Source organism: Chiloscyllium punctatum, chromosome 39, assembly GCF_047496795.1.
Source record: "Chiloscyllium punctatum isolate Juve2018m chromosome 39, sChiPun1.3, whole genome shotgun sequence".
NCBI classification, from domain to species: Eukaryota; Metazoa; Chordata; class Chondrichthyes; order Orectolobiformes; family Hemiscylliidae; genus Chiloscyllium; species Chiloscyllium punctatum.
Genome location: NC_092777.1, coordinates 42335123 through 42355670, shown reverse-complemented (window position 1 = coordinate 42355670; position 20548 = coordinate 42335123). Strand labels below are relative to the sequence as shown.

At 40.3% G+C, this 20548-nt stretch overlaps 1 protein-coding gene across 3 annotated transcripts in view; it reads left to right on the top strand.

Annotated features, from left to right (window-relative positions):
* The window catches only part of kif19 (kinesin family member 19), a 232949-nt gene that overhangs the window by 5524 nt on the left and 206877 nt on the right, over positions 1-20548 (top strand). For all 3 annotated transcript variants that reach the window (XM_072558545.1, XM_072558543.1, XM_072558542.1), the window contains exon 2: positions 2924-3004. In XM_072558545.1, the coding sequence (XP_072414646.1) occupies positions 2924-3004 (81 nt within the window). The remainder of the gene's footprint in view (positions 1-2923; positions 3005-20548) is intronic.

The following is a 20548-nucleotide window of genomic DNA, read 5'->3' as shown; positions in this document are numbered from 1 at the left end:
AAGGATGCATGAGAACACTATCCCATGTAGGATCCCCTCCAATTCATGGACAATCCTAAAATAACACTGCATCACCATTTCTTCACTGCTGATTAGCCAAAATACTGGAATTCCCTTCCTAATAGCAAAGATAGTACAATTATACCATATCAACTACTGCAATATTAGAAGTTCATGTGTGTTTTCCCATAGACCACCTGCCCTTAGTCCAGTCTGCAACTGTATTGTTCAGAACATGGCCAACTCAAACCAACAGTGCTACTGAGCCAGTCTTGATCATGGCCATTGAAATCTCCTAACCAGAGTACATTCAGTGCCCTTGCTACCTTCAGTATTTCTACCACATGGAGAAGCATTATTCATCAGCACTGTGGGGGTTTAGCAAGCTATAATCAGCTGGAGGTTTCCATGCTTATGTTTGATTTGATGTCATTTGACTTCATGGGGTCCAGAGTCAATGCAGAGCACTACAAGCGCCATTCCATCCTAACTGTATGCTAATGGACCACTACCTGCCAGCAGCACAAAACATCTTCAGGGTTGGTGATTAAGAAGTCATGGATGTTGACTGAAATGTATGACTGTGTAAGCCTCACTTGGGTAGATGTTGCTTGTCTCATCTAAGGAATGGCTGTACTATTTTTGGCATAAATCGCCAGATGTTAGTCATGTGGATTTGACAGGGCTGTCTGGACATTGTCAAGCTCAAATTCAATGCCTTAGTTGATGCTGGAGGACCCATCGAAATGGTATTCTTTCTTTTGTTAACTGGCTTGCTGAGCCATACCAGATGACAGTGAAGAGTTAATCACTTTCCTCCAGATTTGGAGCATATTTAGGTCAAACCAGGTAAGGACTACAGGCTGCCTTTCCTAAAGGGCATCAATAAGCCATTTGTGTTTCTCCCATTACAGTTATTGATATAGTACAAGCTTCTTATTATTCCAAACTCATTTCACTAGCTACATTTAAATTCCCCAAAGGCCATGAAACATTTTATGCTCCTGTGTGGACCATTAATTGAGGCCTTTGGATGGTAATATTTGAAAACTGAAAATTTAGAGAGTTTTTCATATAGTTCTACTCAACTGCACTTGCTTGGGAGCCAACCAAAGCCTGAAGAGTGTCACGGGGACCTGAGCAAAACACCTTAATATTTGCATTCCTCGTGCAAATGCTCAGCCCTCCAACTGATCTCTCCCTCTGAAGGGAGTGTGTGCTGGAGAGCAACATTGGTACACCTGCCAGGATCATAGCATACAGAATTTCAGGTGTGTCATTCGTGTTAAAATTAGTTGTTCAATTTATTTATAGGAATTACATTTACACAAAGGGAATTAAGTATAACAAGTAGATTGCAATGTGGTTATTGTCTTACACTCTAAATGGTCTCAAAAGCAATTGGCAAAATTTTTGTTCTGCATCAGAACCATTTAATTGAGTATGTAATTAAACCGCTCAAACCCATGGAGCCAGTAACTCCAGTTACTGCATTGCTCAAACTGACAGATACACCAGAGGATGAGCATTGTGGAGAACTGTTGGAGTGTTATTCTGAGCTTTTGCTTCTTTAGGGAATCTTGCTAGCAGCAGATGTGGTTGGTTAAATGAAAAGGTTAATAGTATTGTGCTATCTCTGGCCGAGACTGGCATCCACTAAGTCTCTGCACCAGTAACAGAGCCTGCCAGAATTATCCCTGTGGTGTGGCTTTCTGTGAGGTGGAGACAGATTTCTGTTGAAGAACAATCAAATCTTTCTCAACAATCTGATAATCAGAGTATTAATTATTTTGCTATTCAGCTGGCTAGGATGAGAATAGCAGTCCTGATGGACTGATTCACTTATCTGGCCAGTTCATGAAAGGAAGCCTATTAGAGTTTCATTTGGCATGATACTCATTCGATCGCTCCAAGAATTACAAATATATTAGCCTTCACAAACTAAAGGTAGTGGCCATGCAAACTCGATCTGACAATCTCACTAACAAAAGGGGATCACCTCTCCTTCAAACAGTAGCTATCTCATGTATCTGTTCAGCTTAAGAACCTGTTTAATATGGAAAGTTAAAGAAAATAAATAGTGGTTGAAGTACTGTTCTGCTGACACTTGTGTTTCTCTGAAATGCTCTTTGGGACCTATTTTAAGTGTACACTGTTTGGCCAAATATGCAAAGTCATACTTCTAATTAAAATTAACTCTCAACTCTTGGTCTAGCCTGAGAGGTATGGAGTGCTACCTGAGTCAGAGAGTTGGCTCAGTGTTGGGTTTTTCTTGGTTGGTTGCCCATATAAAAGCATTGGGATACCTTCCAAGAAGAAATAAGCTATCATGATAGCATTCGTTTATCCAGGAAAAATATCACATTGTGGGTTCTCCGGGAGGTTGCATGTAGCTGTGATGGAAAGTATGATGAATGCTAGTCACCTGCAACAGAAATAATTTCAGAACATATTAGAGTCACTCCTGTGTGTTCCACATAGTAACACAACCTGAAGGTAGTAAACAAATGGAGCTAACAAGACTCCAGCCAAAAATATTAAAACTCATCTATCTATTTGTTAGTGTTCACAATTCCTGTTCCTGGTGGCACCCAAAGAATATGCCCACTATTGTGGGCACAGTAGATTCAAAAAGGAGTTCTTTTTATTGTTAAAATTTGTATTAATGGTAAGGATGCAAGGTAACAGCAGACCGATTGCCAGGATTTTTGATGCAAATACACTATTGCTGATTGTGAAAATAAATCAAGCTTTGTTACTTACAAATACTGATGTATTGTCCAGTTTCAATCGATGTGTCTTCATTCACTGGAATCTATAATAATATTCCTGTCTGTCTCACACTTATGATTTGTAGAGGGTGCTGGAATCTCGCTTGTTCTGCATTTTCACCAATGTTTGTTTCTCCTTTTGCCTTGTGCAGGTGGCCCTTCGGATTCGGCCCATCAATGAGACGGAAGTAGAGGAAGGAGCCACAATCATCGCTCACAAAGTTGATGAGCAGGTCAGGTGTTTCCAAATACTTTTACATGAACATGTTTTGAAAGAACTTTTCAGAAGATTACAACTGGTGCCTGGAAGTTGCTGCATAAGAGGTTCCGAAATACCCTCAAAGGAGATCAATTCACATGTTTTATTTCAAAATGTCAGCTAACTGTGACAGTTCTGTACATAATCTAGGATATGTTTATTTCAGATTTTATCATCTCAAGGACAGTTGCAGGCTATAACAGTTCAATCAGTGACTCCTTTCCAAGTATAATTTATCAAATAGGATTACATGTCTTTAAAAAAAAATGCTGAAGTGTTTTTGAAAGAACTGTGGATCAAATGGGAAACTTGGAAAATTGATTTTATACGTTATTAAAAGACATAAAAGAAAAGTGTTGTGGCTATATTTGAATTATATCAAGTAGGAAAGAGCACATGGGAGTTTTTAAGGATAGAAAGTAGGAGGGGAGACAAATCAGGAGATATTTCAGTCATTATATTAATAAACACCTTCACTGTAGATAATGCTGGTATCTCTTCTGGAGCTGAGTGGGGAAAATAATGGCATGTGAAATACTGAATGGGAAAAAATAGAATTTCAAACACTATGAGTGACTAGGCCAGATTAATATAAGAAAAATACTTAGGAGAATGAGGTTTCCCTGGGATGGGCATGTCCAGACCTGGAGGGTAAAGATTTAGGGTAAGAGGGGAAAAATTTAAAAAGGACCTAAGGGACAACTTTTTCACGCAGAGGTTGGTGTGTGTATGGAATGAGCTGCTAGAGGAAGTGGTGGAGGCTGGTACAATTACAGCATTTAAAGGAATCTGGATGGGTATGTGAATAGGAAGGGTTTAGAGGGATTTGGGCCAAGTGCTGGCAAATGGGACTAGATTAGATTAGGATATCTGGTAGGCATAGGCAGGTTGGATCAAAGCGTCTGTTTCCGTGCTTTACATCTTCAAACCTATAACAAGACTGGAGAGAAGCTGTGCCTGAAACTAGAGAGAAAATCACAGCAACATAAATAACGGCTCACATGAAACCCCTTACTTCACCTGCAATGAATAATAGCCATATAAATCACTCGTTAAGTCACACAATGCACAGGAACTCTAAATGTCATTAATTATATGAAAGCAGTCCTGCAATCATTCTTCATTGAATCTCAGGACTGTTAGATCTCCCCCATGCGCAATATGATTTATCTTCACTACAATGAGGAACATAATATAACTTCTTGAATTTACCACAGGAGATTATTTCTAATTTTACAGGGATCAGTGCTCAGCTGTTAGCTATTTAAAAGCTGTATTAATTACTTTAGTGAAGAGACCAGCAGTAACATATGTAAGTTTGCATACAATACAAAGCCGGTGAAAATGCCAGTTGTGAAGCAGACACAAAAATCCAGAGATCTAGAGCAGTTATGTGAAAGAGGAGAAACTGTAGAAATGTGAGGTTATTCATTTTGGCCATAAGAATAGAAAAGCAAATTTTTTTTTTAAAAGTGTGATATTTTTAAATTTTTGTGTTCAAGGAATATCAAAACTTAGCATTGCTAACTTACTTAAATGAAATTTAAAAATGTTTAAATAAGTTTGGGTTTTGAATTTTGAGTCAATATTATATGGCTTTTCCGTGTGTCGAAGGTTAACTTGGGCCTCGTCCAGAGGCCCACTGAAGATGTTACCTAGTAGAGTGACGAAATGTCTGAAAATGAACCTTCCAGCACAGCAAGCAAACCTACATCTTTAATGTAGGTGTTTCTGTAGCCCTGGTGATTTCTTTTCTAAAACCATTTGTAAGAGCTACTTTGGTAGGCTAATGGATTTATATTTCCATCAGGATTTTATGACCTAGCAAGGTAGACAATTGTACCTCAAGGTTTTTGTTTGAATTCTCTGAACTAGGCTCTTTTATTTCAGCACAAGGGAAACTTGCATAGTAGAGAAATTTTGTTTGTTCTACTTCAATTGAGTTAGTTTTGTGAAATCTTAGCATTAACATACAGATGTAAGCGCACAGGTCCACAGTTCCCAGAAAATGAACCATCAGGGAGTTGTCAATGATTTAACTTTACAATGTTGCCAATACAGAGTTAGAAGGGCTAATTTGGTTCATGATTTGGAGTTGCCAGTGTTGGACTGGGATTTACAAAGTTAAAAATCACACAACACTAGGTTATAGTCCAACAGGTTTAATTGGAAGCACTAGCTTTCTGAGCGCTGCTCCTTCATCAGGTGGTTGTAAAGTGGGGATTACTTGCTAGGTCACGCAGTTATTGCCCCATCCCTAATTGCCCAAAGAGCAGTTAAAAGTCAACCAGATTGTGGGTCCGGAGTCACATATAGGCCAGACCAGGTAAGGATGGCAGTTTCTTTCCCTAAAGGACATTAGTAAACCAGATTTCTTTTTCCTTTTAGAATTGACAATGGCTTTAGGGCCATTGTTAGACTTTTAATTCCAGATTTTAATTGAATTTAAATTCTACCATCTGTGTGGGCAGGAATTAGAACCGGGTCTGTGGAACATTTTCTGGATATATGGATTAACAGTTTAATATCACATGGCCATCACCTCCCCAGCTGGAGCGTTGTGTCCAATTCTCTAAATCACCCTTCAGCAGGAATTTTTAAGGCCTTGAGAGTGGTTGCAGAAGATGTTATTAGACTATTATATCTTTGGAACCAATTACATGGACAAACCAGAGAAGCTGGAATTATTCTCGTTATAGAAGCGAAAGTTATGGTTTAATAGAATGTTTTAAAGTCATTCACGATTTCGACACAGTAGATGCAGAAAAACTGTTTCAAAGGATGAAAGGTAAATAAAGAGAAGGCACACCTGATTTTGAAAAGAATCAGAGGTGATGTGGGGGAGCTTCACAGTGAGTGGTTAGGATTTGGAATGCACTGGCGATCAGAGGTGGATATAGTTTCAACAGAGCCTTTGAAAAGAAATTCGATAAGTTCCTAATGGCGAAACAATACACAAGGGAATGTGTCGGGAGTGGAACTAACTGAATTGCTCTTAAAAACAATAAACCGAATGACCTCCTGTCTTGTCTATGATCTGCTGTATTTAAACTCCCTACCAGCATACTGACATTCCTGTTTGAAGATAACGCTTCTAGTGCATTCACAGGAAAGGTACTATCATGAACCCCCTGTATATTCAGCCACTCTGAGCTTGGTGTTGGCAAAAGTTAAAAGCTTTTTGCATTTGCTCAACTTCATAATTCATTCACTTAAAATATAAATCCCCTGTTTCAAAAGGTTGTTCTAATCATTACACAGGGAAGTGATTTACCAAACCATGTCTAGCTCAGAAGATCAACTCATACAAAAAAATCTTAGAGGTCTCAGGTCAGATTTTTAATTCATTCATAACCCATCCAAATATGTAAGGTTATAATTAATTCTGAGATGGTGCTGCTTCCTGAACTGGAAGGCAGTTCAATTTCATTTTGAAGTTGTTTTAGAGAATAGGCTTCCTTTAGGATTTTTTAAGGTTTTGGTGCCAGGGGAGATGGGAATGTGATTTGTGCCATGGTATTTCCAGATAACACTTTGAGTTGAAGGAAACCAGTCCATGAAGAATTACCAGAATCAACTCCCTTCCCATTGGATTGTAGCACAATGTGTTTGAACACTGACTCACCACACTGCTCAATCATTTAGCAGATGGTGTACACCATATAGTATTCAGTCACATTTTTACCATTACTACAGTCCCCTTATGTGCTGTCAAGGATTTTTTGAATTTTGAATTTCTTAGCTGTGTGATTCGTTACAAAGGCCACTACTGTGCTTATTTTAAGATGCAATACGTGAAGATGTAGTAGACTGCGTGACAGGACCAGGAATTTATTCCAGCTATGTTAGAATTTCTAAAGGTCCAGTACATGTTTTGTTGCTGTTTATCATGGCTGTCAAATGAGAACACCTGAGCATAGTGCCACAAGTGGGATTAGATTGACGCACTCCTAAAATGGCAGAGGAGAGATAAATCTCTCAAAGCTCTAATGGCAAAAATCCATCATCTGTGGGTTATGATTATGTTTACTGATCAGATTATATTCCACAAAGGAACAATCCCAGCAAGAAATGCTTGCTTGCTGCAGTGCCAGCAATGCTTTAATCAGATTGTTGGTAAAGAAGTAAGAGATCAGCAATTTATTTTCCTGTGCAAGTCCTTTTCTGGGTTTTATTATTTTTCATGGAATACCTTCCCATCCTGCAAATGTGCTTGGGGATAGGCTCATGAGTAATAGGTGGGAATGATACTAAAACAAACAGCCATTAAGTGCCATAAATATCAAAAATGCTGGGCAACATTGATGAGAGAGAAATCGAATGATATTTAGTTAGAGTCATAGAGTCATCGAGATGTACTGCACAGAAACAGACCCTTTGATCCAACTAGTCCATGCTGATCAGATGTTCTAAATTAATCTTGTCCCAAAGTTTGTGAGAAGATTTGTAGCTCGGGTGCTCATTGTTGTGGTTCTGTTCGCCAAGCTGGGAATTTGTGTTGCAGATGTTTCGTCCCCTGTCTAGGTGACATCCTCAGTGCTTGGGAGCCTCCTGTGAAGCACTTCTGTGATCTTTCCTCCGGCATTTGTAGTGGTTTGAATCTGCCGCTTCCGGTTGTCAGTTCCAGCTGTCCGTTGCAGTGGTCGGTATATTGGGTCCAGATTGGGTCCAGATTCAATCAATAAGCACATCGATCTGGACCCAATATACCGACCACTGTAGCGGACAGCTGGAAGTGACAACTGGAAGCAGCAGATTCAAACCACTATAAATGCCGGAGGAAAGATCACAGAAGCACTTCACAGGAGGCTCCCAAGCACAGAGGATGTCACCTAGACAGGGGACGAAATGTCTGCAACACAAATTTCCAGCTCGGCGCACAGAACCACAATAATCTCATCCCATTTGCCAACATTTGCAAACCCTTCCTATTGATGTGCCCACCCAGATGCCTTTTAAATGTTGCAATTGCATGAACCTCCACCACTTCCTCTGGCAGCTCATTCCATAAACACACCATGCCCTGTATGAAGAAGTTTCCCCTTAGGTCCCTTTTAAATCTTTCCCCTCCAACTTTAAACCGAGGCCCTCTAGTTTTGGATTCCCCTACCCTGGGTTAAGACCTAGGCTATTCACCCTATCTATTCCCCTACTTCTCAATCTCTATAAGGTCACCTGTCCGTCTCTGATACTCCAGGGAAAATTGTGAAGAATTTTAATCAGAATTAAAAAACGTTAGGGAATGATCTGTGGGAATATGACCATGGTGCAGTCACTGCAACATAGTTGAAGGAAGGACAGGACTGGCAGCTCAACATTTCAGGGTATAGAGGTTTCTGGCAAGAGAGCTGGGGGCATTGCATTATTGGTAAAGGAAACCATCATCGCAATAATGAGGGAGGATGAATTACAAGTGTCTTCAAATGACGCAATTTGGGTAGAGCTTAGAAACAAAATGGGGGATTATTTTGTTGGCACTATAATACAGGCCTCCCAAAGGTCAACAAATCACAGAAAGGTATGAGAAAAACAGGGTTATAGTTGTAGGGAACTTCAACTTTGCTAACATTAACTGAGATCTTAATTTAGTGTGAAAGGATTAGACAATGTGTAATTTTTCAAGTGCATCTAGAAGAGTTTTTTGTGCTAGTATGTAAGTAGTCCCACTAACGATGAGGTAGTTCTAGACCAATCTGAGGGAATGAAGCACCTTTGAGTGGTTGAAGTTTCAGTGGGTGAGCATTTGGGAGTTAGTGACCATAACTCTAAGTTTTAAAGTTGTTCTGGAATGGGATAAGGATAGTGCACAAGTTGTGTCTAAATTGGGTGGGGAGGGAGGGAGGGAGGGCTGGTGGAGGCTGATTTCAATATCATTAGACAAAAGTTGGCAAACTTCGACAGGAGCAGCTACTTGCAGGTAAGTCTACATTTGGAAAGAGTGAGTATTTTAAAAGTAGTATAATGAGAATCCAGGGCCAGTGTGCTCCTCTAAGAGTAAAGAGCAAGGGGAGGAAGTCCATGGAACCCTAGATGTCAAGGGATATCCAGAATTTGATAGAGAAAAAGAAGGAAGCATATATCAGGTATAGAGCATTAAAAACAGGGGAGGCCCTTCAAAGGTATAGCATGCAGGAGGTTGTTGGAAAGGGAAATGAGGAGGGCAAAGAAGGCTATGAAATATTTTTGGCAGATAGGATCAAGGAAATCTATAAGGCTTTTTTATAAGTATATTAACAGTAAGAAAATTACCAGGAAAAGACTGCAACCTATTAGAGACCTATGCATAGAACCAGTGAATGTGAGTTAGGTCTTAATTGAATATCTCTCATCTGTATTCACACAGGAGAAAGACACTGTAGTTGGGGATACCAGTTGGGATGGCGAGGTTCTGGAAAACGTTAAGACTATTAAAGAGGAGGTATTAGATGTTTTAATAGGCATTCAAGTGAGTAAGTCCCCAGGGCCTGGTGAGATATATCCCAGGTTGCTATGGGAGGTGAGGGCAGTGATTGCTGGGGCTATGGTGGAGATATTTAGTAAGTTGCTGGCCATAGGTGACTAGAGTCATAGAGTCATAGAGATGTACAGCGTGGAAACAGACCCTTCGATCCAACCCATCCATGCCGACCAGATATCCCAACCCAATCTAGTCCTACCTGCCAGAACCCGGCCCATATCCCTCCAAACCCTTCCTATTCATATACCCATTCAAATGCCTCTTAAATGTTGCATTTGTACCAGTCTCCACCACTTCCTCTGGCATCTCATTCCATACACGTACCACCCTCTGTGTGAAACAGTTGCCCCTTAGGTCTCTTTTAGATCATTCCTCTCTCATCCTAAACCTATTTCCTCTAGCTGTGGACTCCCCAACCCCAGGGAAAATACTTTGTCTATTTATCCTATCCATGCCCCTCATAATTTTGTAAACCTCTATAAGGTCACCCCTCAGCCTCCGACAGTCCAGGGAAAACAGCCCCAGCCTGTTCAGCCTCTCCCTATAGTTCAAATCCTGCAAGACTGGTAGCATCCTTGTACATATTTCCTGAACCCTTTCAAGTTTCACAACATCGTTCCGATAGGAAGGAGACCAGAATTGCACGCAATATTCCAACAGTGACCTAGCCAATTTCCTCTACAGCTGCAACATGACCTCCCAACTCCTGTACTCAATACTCTGACAACAAAGAATAGCATACCAAACACCTTCTTCACTATCCTATTTACCTGTGATTCCACTTTCATGGAGCTATAAATCTGCACTCCAAGGTCTCCTTGTTCAGCAACACTCCCTAGGAACTTACCATTAAGTATATAAATCCTGCTAAGATTTGCTTTCCCAAAATGCAGCACCTCGCATTTATCTGAATTAACTCCATCTGCCACATCTCAGCCCATTGGCCCATCTGGTCCAGATCCTGTTGTAATCTGAGGTAACCTTCTTCACTATCCACTATACCTCCAATTTTGGTGTCATCAGCAAACTTACTAACTGTACCTCTTATGCTCGCATCCAAATCATTTATGTAAATGACAAAAAGTAAAGGACCCAGCACCGATCCTTGTGGCACTCCACGGGTCACAGGCCTCCAGTCTGAAAAACAACCCTCCACCACCACCCTCTGTCTTCTACCTTTGAGCCAGTTCTGTATCCAAATGGCTAGTTCCCCCTGTATTCCATGAGATCTAACCTTGCGAATCAGTCTCCCATGGGGAACCTTGTCGAACGCCTTACTGAAGTCCATATAGATCACATCTACTGCTCTGCCCTCATCAATCCTCTTTGTTACTTCTTCGAAAAACTCAATTAAGTTTATGAGACATGATTTCCCACGCACAAAGCCATGTTGACTATCCCTAATCAGTCCTTGTCTTTCCAAATACATGTACACCCTGTCCCTCAGGATTCCGTTCAATAACTTGGCCACCACAGATGTCAGGCTCACCAGTCTATAGTTCCCTGGTTTGTCTTTACCACCCTTCTTAAACAGTGGCACCACGTTTGCTAACCTCCAGTCTTCCGGCACCTCACCTGTGACTATCGATGATACAAATATCTCAGCGAGAGGCCCAGCAATCACTTCTCTAGCTTCCCACAGAGTTCTCGGGTACACCTGATCAGGTCCTGGGGATTTATCCACCTTTACCCATTTCAAGACATCCAGCACTTCCTCCTCTGTAATCTGGACATTTTGCAAGATGTCACCATCTATTTCCCTACAGTCTATATCTTTCATATCCTTTTCCACAGTAAATACTGATGCAAAATATTCATTTAGTATCTCCCCCATTTTCTGTGGCTCCACACAAAGGCCACCTTGCTGATCTTTGAGGAGCCCTATTCTCTCCCTAGTTACCCTTTTGTCCTTAATATATTTGCAAAAACCCTTTGGATTCTCCTTAATTCTATTTGCCAAAGCTATCTCATATCCCTTTTTTGCCCTCCTGATTTCCCTGTTAAATATACTTCCTTTTTACTCTTGTAAGGATTCACTCGATCTATACTGTCCATACCTGACATATGCTTCCTTCTTTTTCTTAACCAAACCCTCAATTTTTTTAATCATCCAGCATTCCCTTTCCTACCAGCCTTTCCTTTCACCCTGACAGGAATATACTTTCTCTGGATTCTTGTTATCTCATTTCTGAAGGCTTCCCATTTTCCAGCCGTCCCTTTATCTGTGAACATCTGTCTCCAATCAGCTTTCGAAAGTTCTTGCCTAATACCGTCAAAATTGGCCTTTCTCCAATTTAGAACTTCAACTTTTAGATCTAGTCTATCCTTTTCCATCACTATTTTAAAACGAATAGAATTATGGTCGCTGGCCCCAAAGTGCTTCCCCACTGACACCTCAGTCACCTGCCCTGCCTTATTTCCCAAGAGTAGGTCAAGTTTTGCACCTTCTCTCGTAGGTACATCCACATACTGAATCAGAACATTGTCTTGTACGCACTTAAGAAATTCATCTCCCTTTAACACAATGGCAGTCCCAGTCAATGTTTGGAAAGTTAAAATCCCCTACCATAACTACCCTATTATTCTTACAAATACCTGAGATCTCCTTACAAGTTTGTTTCTCAATTTCCCTCTGACTATTAGGACGTCTATAATACAATCCCAATAAGGTGATCATCCCTTTCCTATTTCTCAGTTCCACCCAAATAACCTCCCTGGGTGTATTTCTGCGAATATCCTCCCTCAGCACAGCTGTAATGCTATCCCTTATCAAAAATCCCACTCCCCCTCCTCTCTCGCCTCCCTTTCTATCCTTCCTGTAGCATTTGTATCCTGGAACATTAAGCTGCTAGTCCTACCCATCCCTGAGCCATGTTTCTGTAATTGCTATGATATCCCAATCCCATGCTCCTAATCATGCCCTGAGTTCATCTGCCTTCTCTGTTAGGCCCCTTGCTTTGAAATAAATACAATTTAATTTATTAGTCCTACCTTGTCCCTGTCTGCTCTGACTGTTTGATTCACTTCTGTTCTCAATGGTACCAGTCTCAGATTGATCTCTTTCCTCACTAACTCCCTGGGTTCCCCCCCACCTCCACCACCTTACTAGTTTAAATCCTCATGAGCAGTTCTAGCAAATTTCGCTGCCAGTATATTAGTCCCCTTCCAATTTAGGTACAATCTGTCCTTCTTGTACAGGTCACTTCTATCCCAAAAGAGATTCCAATGATCCAAAAATGTGAATCCTTCTCCCATACACCAGCTCCTCAGCCATGCATTCATCTGCTCTATCCTCCTATTTCTGCCCTCACTGGCTCATAGCACTGGGAGTAATCCAGATATTACTACCCTTGAGGACCTCCTTTTTAAATTTCTGCCTAACTCTCTGTGATCTCCCTTCAGAATCTCAACCTTTTCCCTGCCTATATCATTGGTTCCAATGTGGAGAATGACCTCTTGCTGGCCCCTCTCCCCACTGAGAACATTCTGCACCCTCTCTGAGACATCCTTGATCCTGGCACCATGGAAAAACACACCATTCTGCTTTTTCTCTGCTGACCACAGAAACGTCTGTCTGTACCTTGGACTACAGAATCCCCTAACACAATTGATCTCTTGGAAGCTGACGTACCCTTCGTTGCATTAGAGCCAGTCTCAATACCAGAAACTTGGCTGTTCGTGCTACGTTCCCCTCAGAATCCATCACCCCCTACATTTTCCAAAACCGCATACCTGTTTGAAATGGGTATATCCACAAAAGACTCCTGCCCTATGTGCCTACCTCTGTTACCCTTCCTGGAGTTAACCCATCTATGTGACTGTATCTGAGACTTCCTCCTGTTCCTATAACTGCCATCCATCACATGCTGTTGCTGTTGCAAATTCCTCATCGCTTCTGTCTCTCCAACTGATCCATTCGATCTGATAAGATTCACATCCAATAGTATTTATAGCAGATATAATCTGCAGTAACCCTTAAACCCTCTTTAAACTCCCACATCTGACAAGAAATACATATCACTGCAAAGGCCATTTTTGCTCCTTCACAATCTACAGACCCAAAAAATAACACAGTCTTATTCCTCTACAAAACACTGCACCAGATTAAATGAATAGTTATGGCTTATATTTTACGTTTAATCAAGAGACCTATCTCCAAAAACATATAATCAAGAAAGAACCCACTGTACTCATTACTGCAGCCTACTTTAATTGAATTTTTTTGAAAAGATGACTAAATATATTGATGAGAGTAATGCAGCTGATGCGATTTACATGGACTTCAGTAAGGTCTTTGACAAGGTCCCACATGGAAGGCTGGTCCAAAAGCTAAGAACCCCTGGGATCCAAGGCAAGTTGGAAAACTAGATCCAAAATTCACTTACATATAGGAGACAAAGCTACAGGAGGATTCGTACTTGGAAGCCTCTGGCCAGCGGTTTACCACAGCGATCACTGCTGGGACCCTTGCTATGTTATGTACATCATTGACTTTGATGTGAATGCAGAAGGTTTAATTTATAATTTGGGTGTTGTTAATAGCGAGGAGGATAGCCTCTGGCTACAGTCTGATATTGATCAGATGGTAAATTAGGCAGACCAATGGTAGATGGATTTAAACCTTGCCTTCATTAGCCAGGACATGGAATAAAGGAGCAACTTTATGAAACATTGGTTCGGCCATGGGTAGAATACTGTGTGCAGTTCTGAATGCCACACTATTGGAAATATGTAATTGTACAGAGGAGATTCAGCAAGATGTTGCCTGGGATGAAAAGTTTCAGTTATGAGGAGAAACTGGATAGGTTAGGCTTAATTTCTTTGAAGTAGAGGAGGCTGGGGGGGGTTCTGATTGAGCTTTACAAAAACGTGAGGGGCATAGACAGAGTAGATCGTGAGAATCCCTACTCCATGTCAGATGAGCCTAACACCAGAGAACTTAAGTTTAAGGTGAGGAGCAAGTGGTTTGAGGATATCTGAGAAAAACATTTTTACCCAGAGGGTGGTAGATATATGGAATGTACTCTATGAGGAGCTGGTGAAGGTAGGTACATACACAGCATTTAAGAAGCACCTGGATGAGTTCTTAAAATGCCAGGGCATAGGAGGCTATGGACCAAGTGCAGGTAAATGGGCTTAATGTAGTTTGGTGTTTATTGGTCAGCATAGACATGGTGAGCTGAAAAGCTGTTTCTATGCTGTATGATTAATGTTGAGGTTTACTGGAAGAGAGCAGTAGATCAAGGACAGAGATAGTAGCATGAGAATACATAGACAACTTTAGTAATAATTAAAATGACAAGCCACTATGAGTTCAGGGTCATACTTGCAGAGTGAAATGAGGTTTCGCAAAGTGATATCAAATGTGAGTTTGGTCCCACCAGTGTAGAGCGTACCCATGGAAGAATGGGAATGTTGGCTGCACTAGTAATCCAGAACCCCAGGCTCATGTTCTCAGAACATAGGTTTGAATCCCACCATAGCAGATGGTGAAATTTGAATTCAATAGAAACCCTGGAAGGAGTAAAGCTAGTGTAATGGAGACCATGTCACCACTGTTAATTGTTGTAAATGAAACGTAGTTCACAAATGGGAAGGAAAGCTGCCAACCTTACCTGGTCTGGCCTAAATGTGACACCAGACACATAGCAATGTGGTTGACTCTTACCTTTCCTCTGGGGAAATTGGGGTCAGGCAATAAATTCTTCTCCAGCCAGCAATGCCCTCACCTCATAAATTAATTTGAAAAAAAGACATTGTGAACAAAATGCTAAATGAAAAAGTAGATGTATATCACTGCTTCAACTTGATGTCGGAGGCTTTGGGCATTGAAGTGAAAGGAGGTAGAATGGCACATATGCCTTCACCTGAACTGTACTGGGGTCAAAGTTCTAGCAAACTGGCTAACTAGGAAAATAGAGAGGCCTTTAAACTAAACAGTGGTGGTGAGGGATGAAGTTTGTGTAAATGTAACAATCTGTGATTACAGCGGCAGGTCAGAAGCTGGGAAACCTGCTCTGAGTAACTCACCTCCTCACTGTCCAATACTTGTTCACCATCTTCAAGGCGCAAGTCTGGAGTGTGATGGAATACTCCAACAACTTGTTCTAACAACACCCAAGAACTTGACACCATCCAGGACAAAGCAGCAGTTTGATTGGCACCACAATAAACAAACATTCAGGCCTTGCACCACTGACGCACAGGAGCAGTAGGACACACCATCTACAAGGTGCAAGGCTCCTTTGACAACATCTTCTGAATCCATATCATCTAGAAAAACAAGCGCACCACTCTACTGGGGAATAAAGTCTTATTTTTAATCTGGGGTAAGATGTTTGAATGATGCCATATTTTGCCCGAAGTCAACTTGCTTAAAAAAAAACTTCTGCCACGGATTTGCACAACTGGCGATTTTTTTGATTAGTTTATTTGATTTTTTCAGTACTTTTGTACTCTTCAAGGTAGAAATTTTAATGATGGAGAATGAAACTTAAAGCTATTCCATTTCAGACATCCATTCAGGATCAAACACTTCCGAGTTAGTCATAGCAACATGAAATATAGAACAAAGATCTCTTAACCCTGCACCAACAAAGTTCTTCAAAATAGGACTCACCTATGATAGGACATTACACATATCATATCATTTCTATTTCCACAACAGTTTTCTTAGTGCCTGCCCTTGGATCCTCAGTTGATTTCAAAGCTGAAATGAGTTGATTTTTGTTTTGTTTGTGCAGTAAGGAATATAGGGATATGGTGTAAAAGTGGAGTTGATGTGGAAGTGGATCCGTAACCTAATTGAATGGCAGATGGGTTTGAGGTTCCAAATGATCTGCTTCTAGTTCCTGTGTTCTCAAATTAAAGTGGCTACATTATGTTGATTTATGTTTGGCCTTTTTTTATCACACCCTCTCCATTATAACTTGCCCATTTTGCAATGAAGACACATTTTTAAAGGATGAAAGTACCACAAGGTTGTCTACCAAGAGAACATAATTCTAACTTCACATTTCAGGTGAATGGCAGCTTCAAAGGCTGAAAAATCAGTGAGATTATTTGTTTTCTAAAAGTACATATTAAATGTACACTGTTTGTTTAAAATCTGTTTAAATCATTTGCAAATGTAATTGCTAAATGAGGCTTCAGAGTCACATTGGAGCTAAATCATGGTTGTGAAGTCTGCATCCATAATCAACAAGCTGACTTAGTCAAGCATCAGTGACCTGCTTGATATGCATCATAAGCTTTATGGTTGATCTCATCCAAATGAACTTGGCCTCAACTCCATGGTTTTTTTTGTGCTAGTGTAAGCTGAGACAGGGCAACAGATGGGACTGCCACCTGTGTTCATCTTCCAATGTTCACATTGACTGCTCAGCACTTATTGACTCAGATATTACTCGAACAGTGCAATCAAATGTAAGCCTTAAAGGGATCTGCAACACTATTGATGATAAATTTAAAAACCTCCGGATCTGAAATGAAGTTTGTCATCATCAGTGGTTCACACCAACATCAGTCTTCACTGGCTATTTGTCACAATTGCTAATAAAAATCTCAAGGCTAGTGCAGAGCAAATCTGACCTATGCATGCATGAACATTGTGTTTATGTAGTCATGTGATAAGGTGTTTCCTCCCCATGAATAAATTACATGGGATAGAGAAACAAATGCATTTATTTGTCAGAGCAGGGACCTGAAAGTGGTCAATTTCTGTTTCATTTCTTATTAGCTATCATAGCTAATAAGCTGAGTAGGAGGTTTATAAGGTAAATAGGAAAGAGACTAACTGCATATACCAAAGTAAACAGAATGCCATTTGAGTTTTAAGATCAAAGGCAGGAGTTAGCCCACAGATTAGCCTTGATCTCATCGAATGAAAGAACAGGGGGTGAATGGTCTACTATTCCTCCTATGTTCCTCGATCAACTGTTATGCCTTGCTAATGTGTAACCATTCCACTATCATTGCAACGTTGCAGGTTAAAAAAATCTAGAAATCTTTTTCTAAAACCTGTGTCATTTTAGAAAAGATCCTTAAATGAGAAAAGGATAAGGTTAGTATGTGTGTATCTGATTCTATTTAAACTGAATAAGTACCTCTGTCTATCATTTAAACTTTCTAATTGCCAGACAGGTTCCATTTGGTGACTTGCATGCAATTCTTGAGATTAGTGATACAAGGATGTTTTATTTCTTTCATGAATATGGGTGTTGCTGGCAATGATTTGTTGCTGATCCATAATGGCTCTTCAATTGAGTAGCTTGCTAGGCCATTTCAGAGGGCAGTTAAGAGTTAATAAACATTGTTGATGAGTCTTGACTCAGAGGGAGACCAGACTAGATAAGGACATTAGTGATGTAGATGGGTTTTTTACAACAATCAATGATAGTTTCATGCTCACTATCATTAACACTAGCTTTCAATTCCAGATTTATATTTTCTAATCAACCTTTTCAGAGATGTTACTACACACCTCTGGAACAGGTGAGACTTGAACCCAGGCCCCTCGGCTTAGAGAAAGGGACACTGCCACTGCACCACAAGACTCCATCTCAGTTCCAGATTTATTAATTGGAGACTTAGTTTGGATCTTGAATTACTAGACGAATACCATGCCCACTGTTTCCACCTATATCCATAACAGAATGTCCTTTATTCTAGTTGTTCCAAAGAACCTGTAAATTCCTTTAGAATTTGCCTAAGTGTAGGTAGAATATTTCAAACTTATTCTTATTTAATAATCCTGATGCTTTATTTTCCTTTGGTCATTAATTTCTAATTAATATAAAGCAAATGCAAATAGAAAGCATGTAAAACATATGAACACAAGAACACAAAGGAGCAAGCACAGGCTATTTGGCCCCTCATTGCCTGCCCCACCACTCAGTAAGATAATGGCTGATCTGTCTCAAGCCTCAACTTCTCTTTTGGCCAGCACATCATAGCCCTCAACTCAGCAAGGTTTCAAAAATCTAGAGAATTCCAGACATTCACAACCCTCTGAGAGAAGAATTTTTTTCACATCTCACTTTACAATATCTGTAACTATGTCCTCTAGTTTGAGATTATCCCAATAGTGGAAACATCTTCCCAACATCTACTCTGTCAAGCCTCCTCCAATATCCAGTCTGTTTCAAGATGATCACCCCTCATTTCTGTTTTTTAATTCACTCATGGGGCATGAGTGTTGCTGGCTGGCCAGAATTTATTACTCCTCCCTAGCTGCCCTTGAACTGAGTGGTTTGCTTGGCCATTTCAGAGGGCAGATGAGAGTCAACCACATTGCTGTGGGTCTGGATTCACATATAGGCCAAACCAAGTGACAATGGCATATTCATTATTAAATTAGAGGCAACTGTAAGGTAAAAAACCGATGGGTAGTGTCATAAAACCTGTTTAAGTTGCTTGTAAAGCTTATAACTCAACGATGGTGGTCAAAGAATGTGGTGCAAGAAAATCACAGCAGGTCAGGCAGCATCTGAGGAGCAGGAGAGTCGACGTTTCAGGCATAAGCCCTTCATCTCGATTATGCCCGAAACGTTGACTGACCTGCTCCTCAGATGCTGCCTGACCTGCTGTGCTTTTCTGGTGCCACATGTTTTGACTCTGATCTCCAGTATTTGCAGTCTTGACTTTCTCCTTCTATCTTAATGGTGCCCAGCTGGCAGGAGCTCAACCATATAATTAAAAGGAGTCACATTCAGATATGAAGGTTACAGTGGTATGCAGTTCACCTTGTAGCCTAGGACCAAAGGAAACATTACAGTAAGAGGTAGAATAGAGTCATTTTTGTTTTAAAAATTAACTTTTTTCCCATAATTTAGCAATGGCACAGAAGGCAATTGCTGTTTGCCTGTTACTTGCATAATCGTACCCGCTGATCATCTTGTGAGACAGAATAAGGCGATTAGTTCAGTATCCTGGTCTGATTGTGTGACTTACCCAGGAGAAGATCCTTTTCTGTTCATTATGTCTTTGGCTCAGATCCAATGAAGAATTAATCTTAAAATGTACACAGTTTTGTATCTACTGCAGCTTGAAATCCCTTCAGTTTTGGAGCAATGCAACAATGCATTCACAAACTGATGTATAGGTTCCACTTGTGAAAAATGTGAAGGCTGGTCTGAACAAAATGTGCAAAAGTTTAATTTTAACAAATACTAAAATGTAATAAGATGTGTTCAGGTTCAGTTAAGCAAGATGTGATTTCCAATGCATTCATTTTGAGATTGTACATTGTGCTCTGGTTGTCCACCTGGAGTAGGCACAAACAAAATTTAACATATAATGAAATTCTGAAAGAATTTTTTGATGTTTCTAACATTCAGTTTTTCAGTATCTTTTAGTCCATGTTTATTTTTGAGTTTTCTCAACATGCTCAGAATATTGAAAGCTTATTTTCAAACTAAAAGTGCTGAATATCTTTATCTGTCCATTGGGATATGAGCATCAATGGCAAGATTTGTTTGTGATTACCCTGAGAAAGTGGTAGTGAGATTTCACCTTGATTTGCTAGGTTGTGTGGTGAAGGTGCTTTCACAACGCTATTATGTGGGGACTTCGAGCTTTTTGAAACAGTGAGGATAAAGGAATGATGATTATATTTCAAAACCAGGATGTTTGGTATCTTGGAGGAGAGAGTTGGAAATGCTGGTTCCAATGCTCTGCCGCTCGTAGCTTACTAGGTGATGAAAGTTGCATGCTAGGGATGTTCTGCTAAAATATTCTGTAATTGTGCATTCTGTGCATAGTGTGCAATACATTCATGCAATACATACATCCACTTAGGCTAGTGGATGAGAGGCCTCTAAAGTTGATTACTTTGTTATGAATAGTGTCAGAGTACTTGACTATTGTTGCTCTTGCAAACTTTCAAAAGAGTAGAGTCGAAAGTATGGCTATCCAAGATAAGCAATGGAAGCATGGCAGACTCAGTTTGAGCAAGCAGTAAATGCAGTGCTTTGTGGTATGTATGTTTGACCAATATTGCAGGTGAATCAAAGTCTTTTCCATATCAGCTTTTTTTTTTGAGCTGCGACAGTTATGACAGCA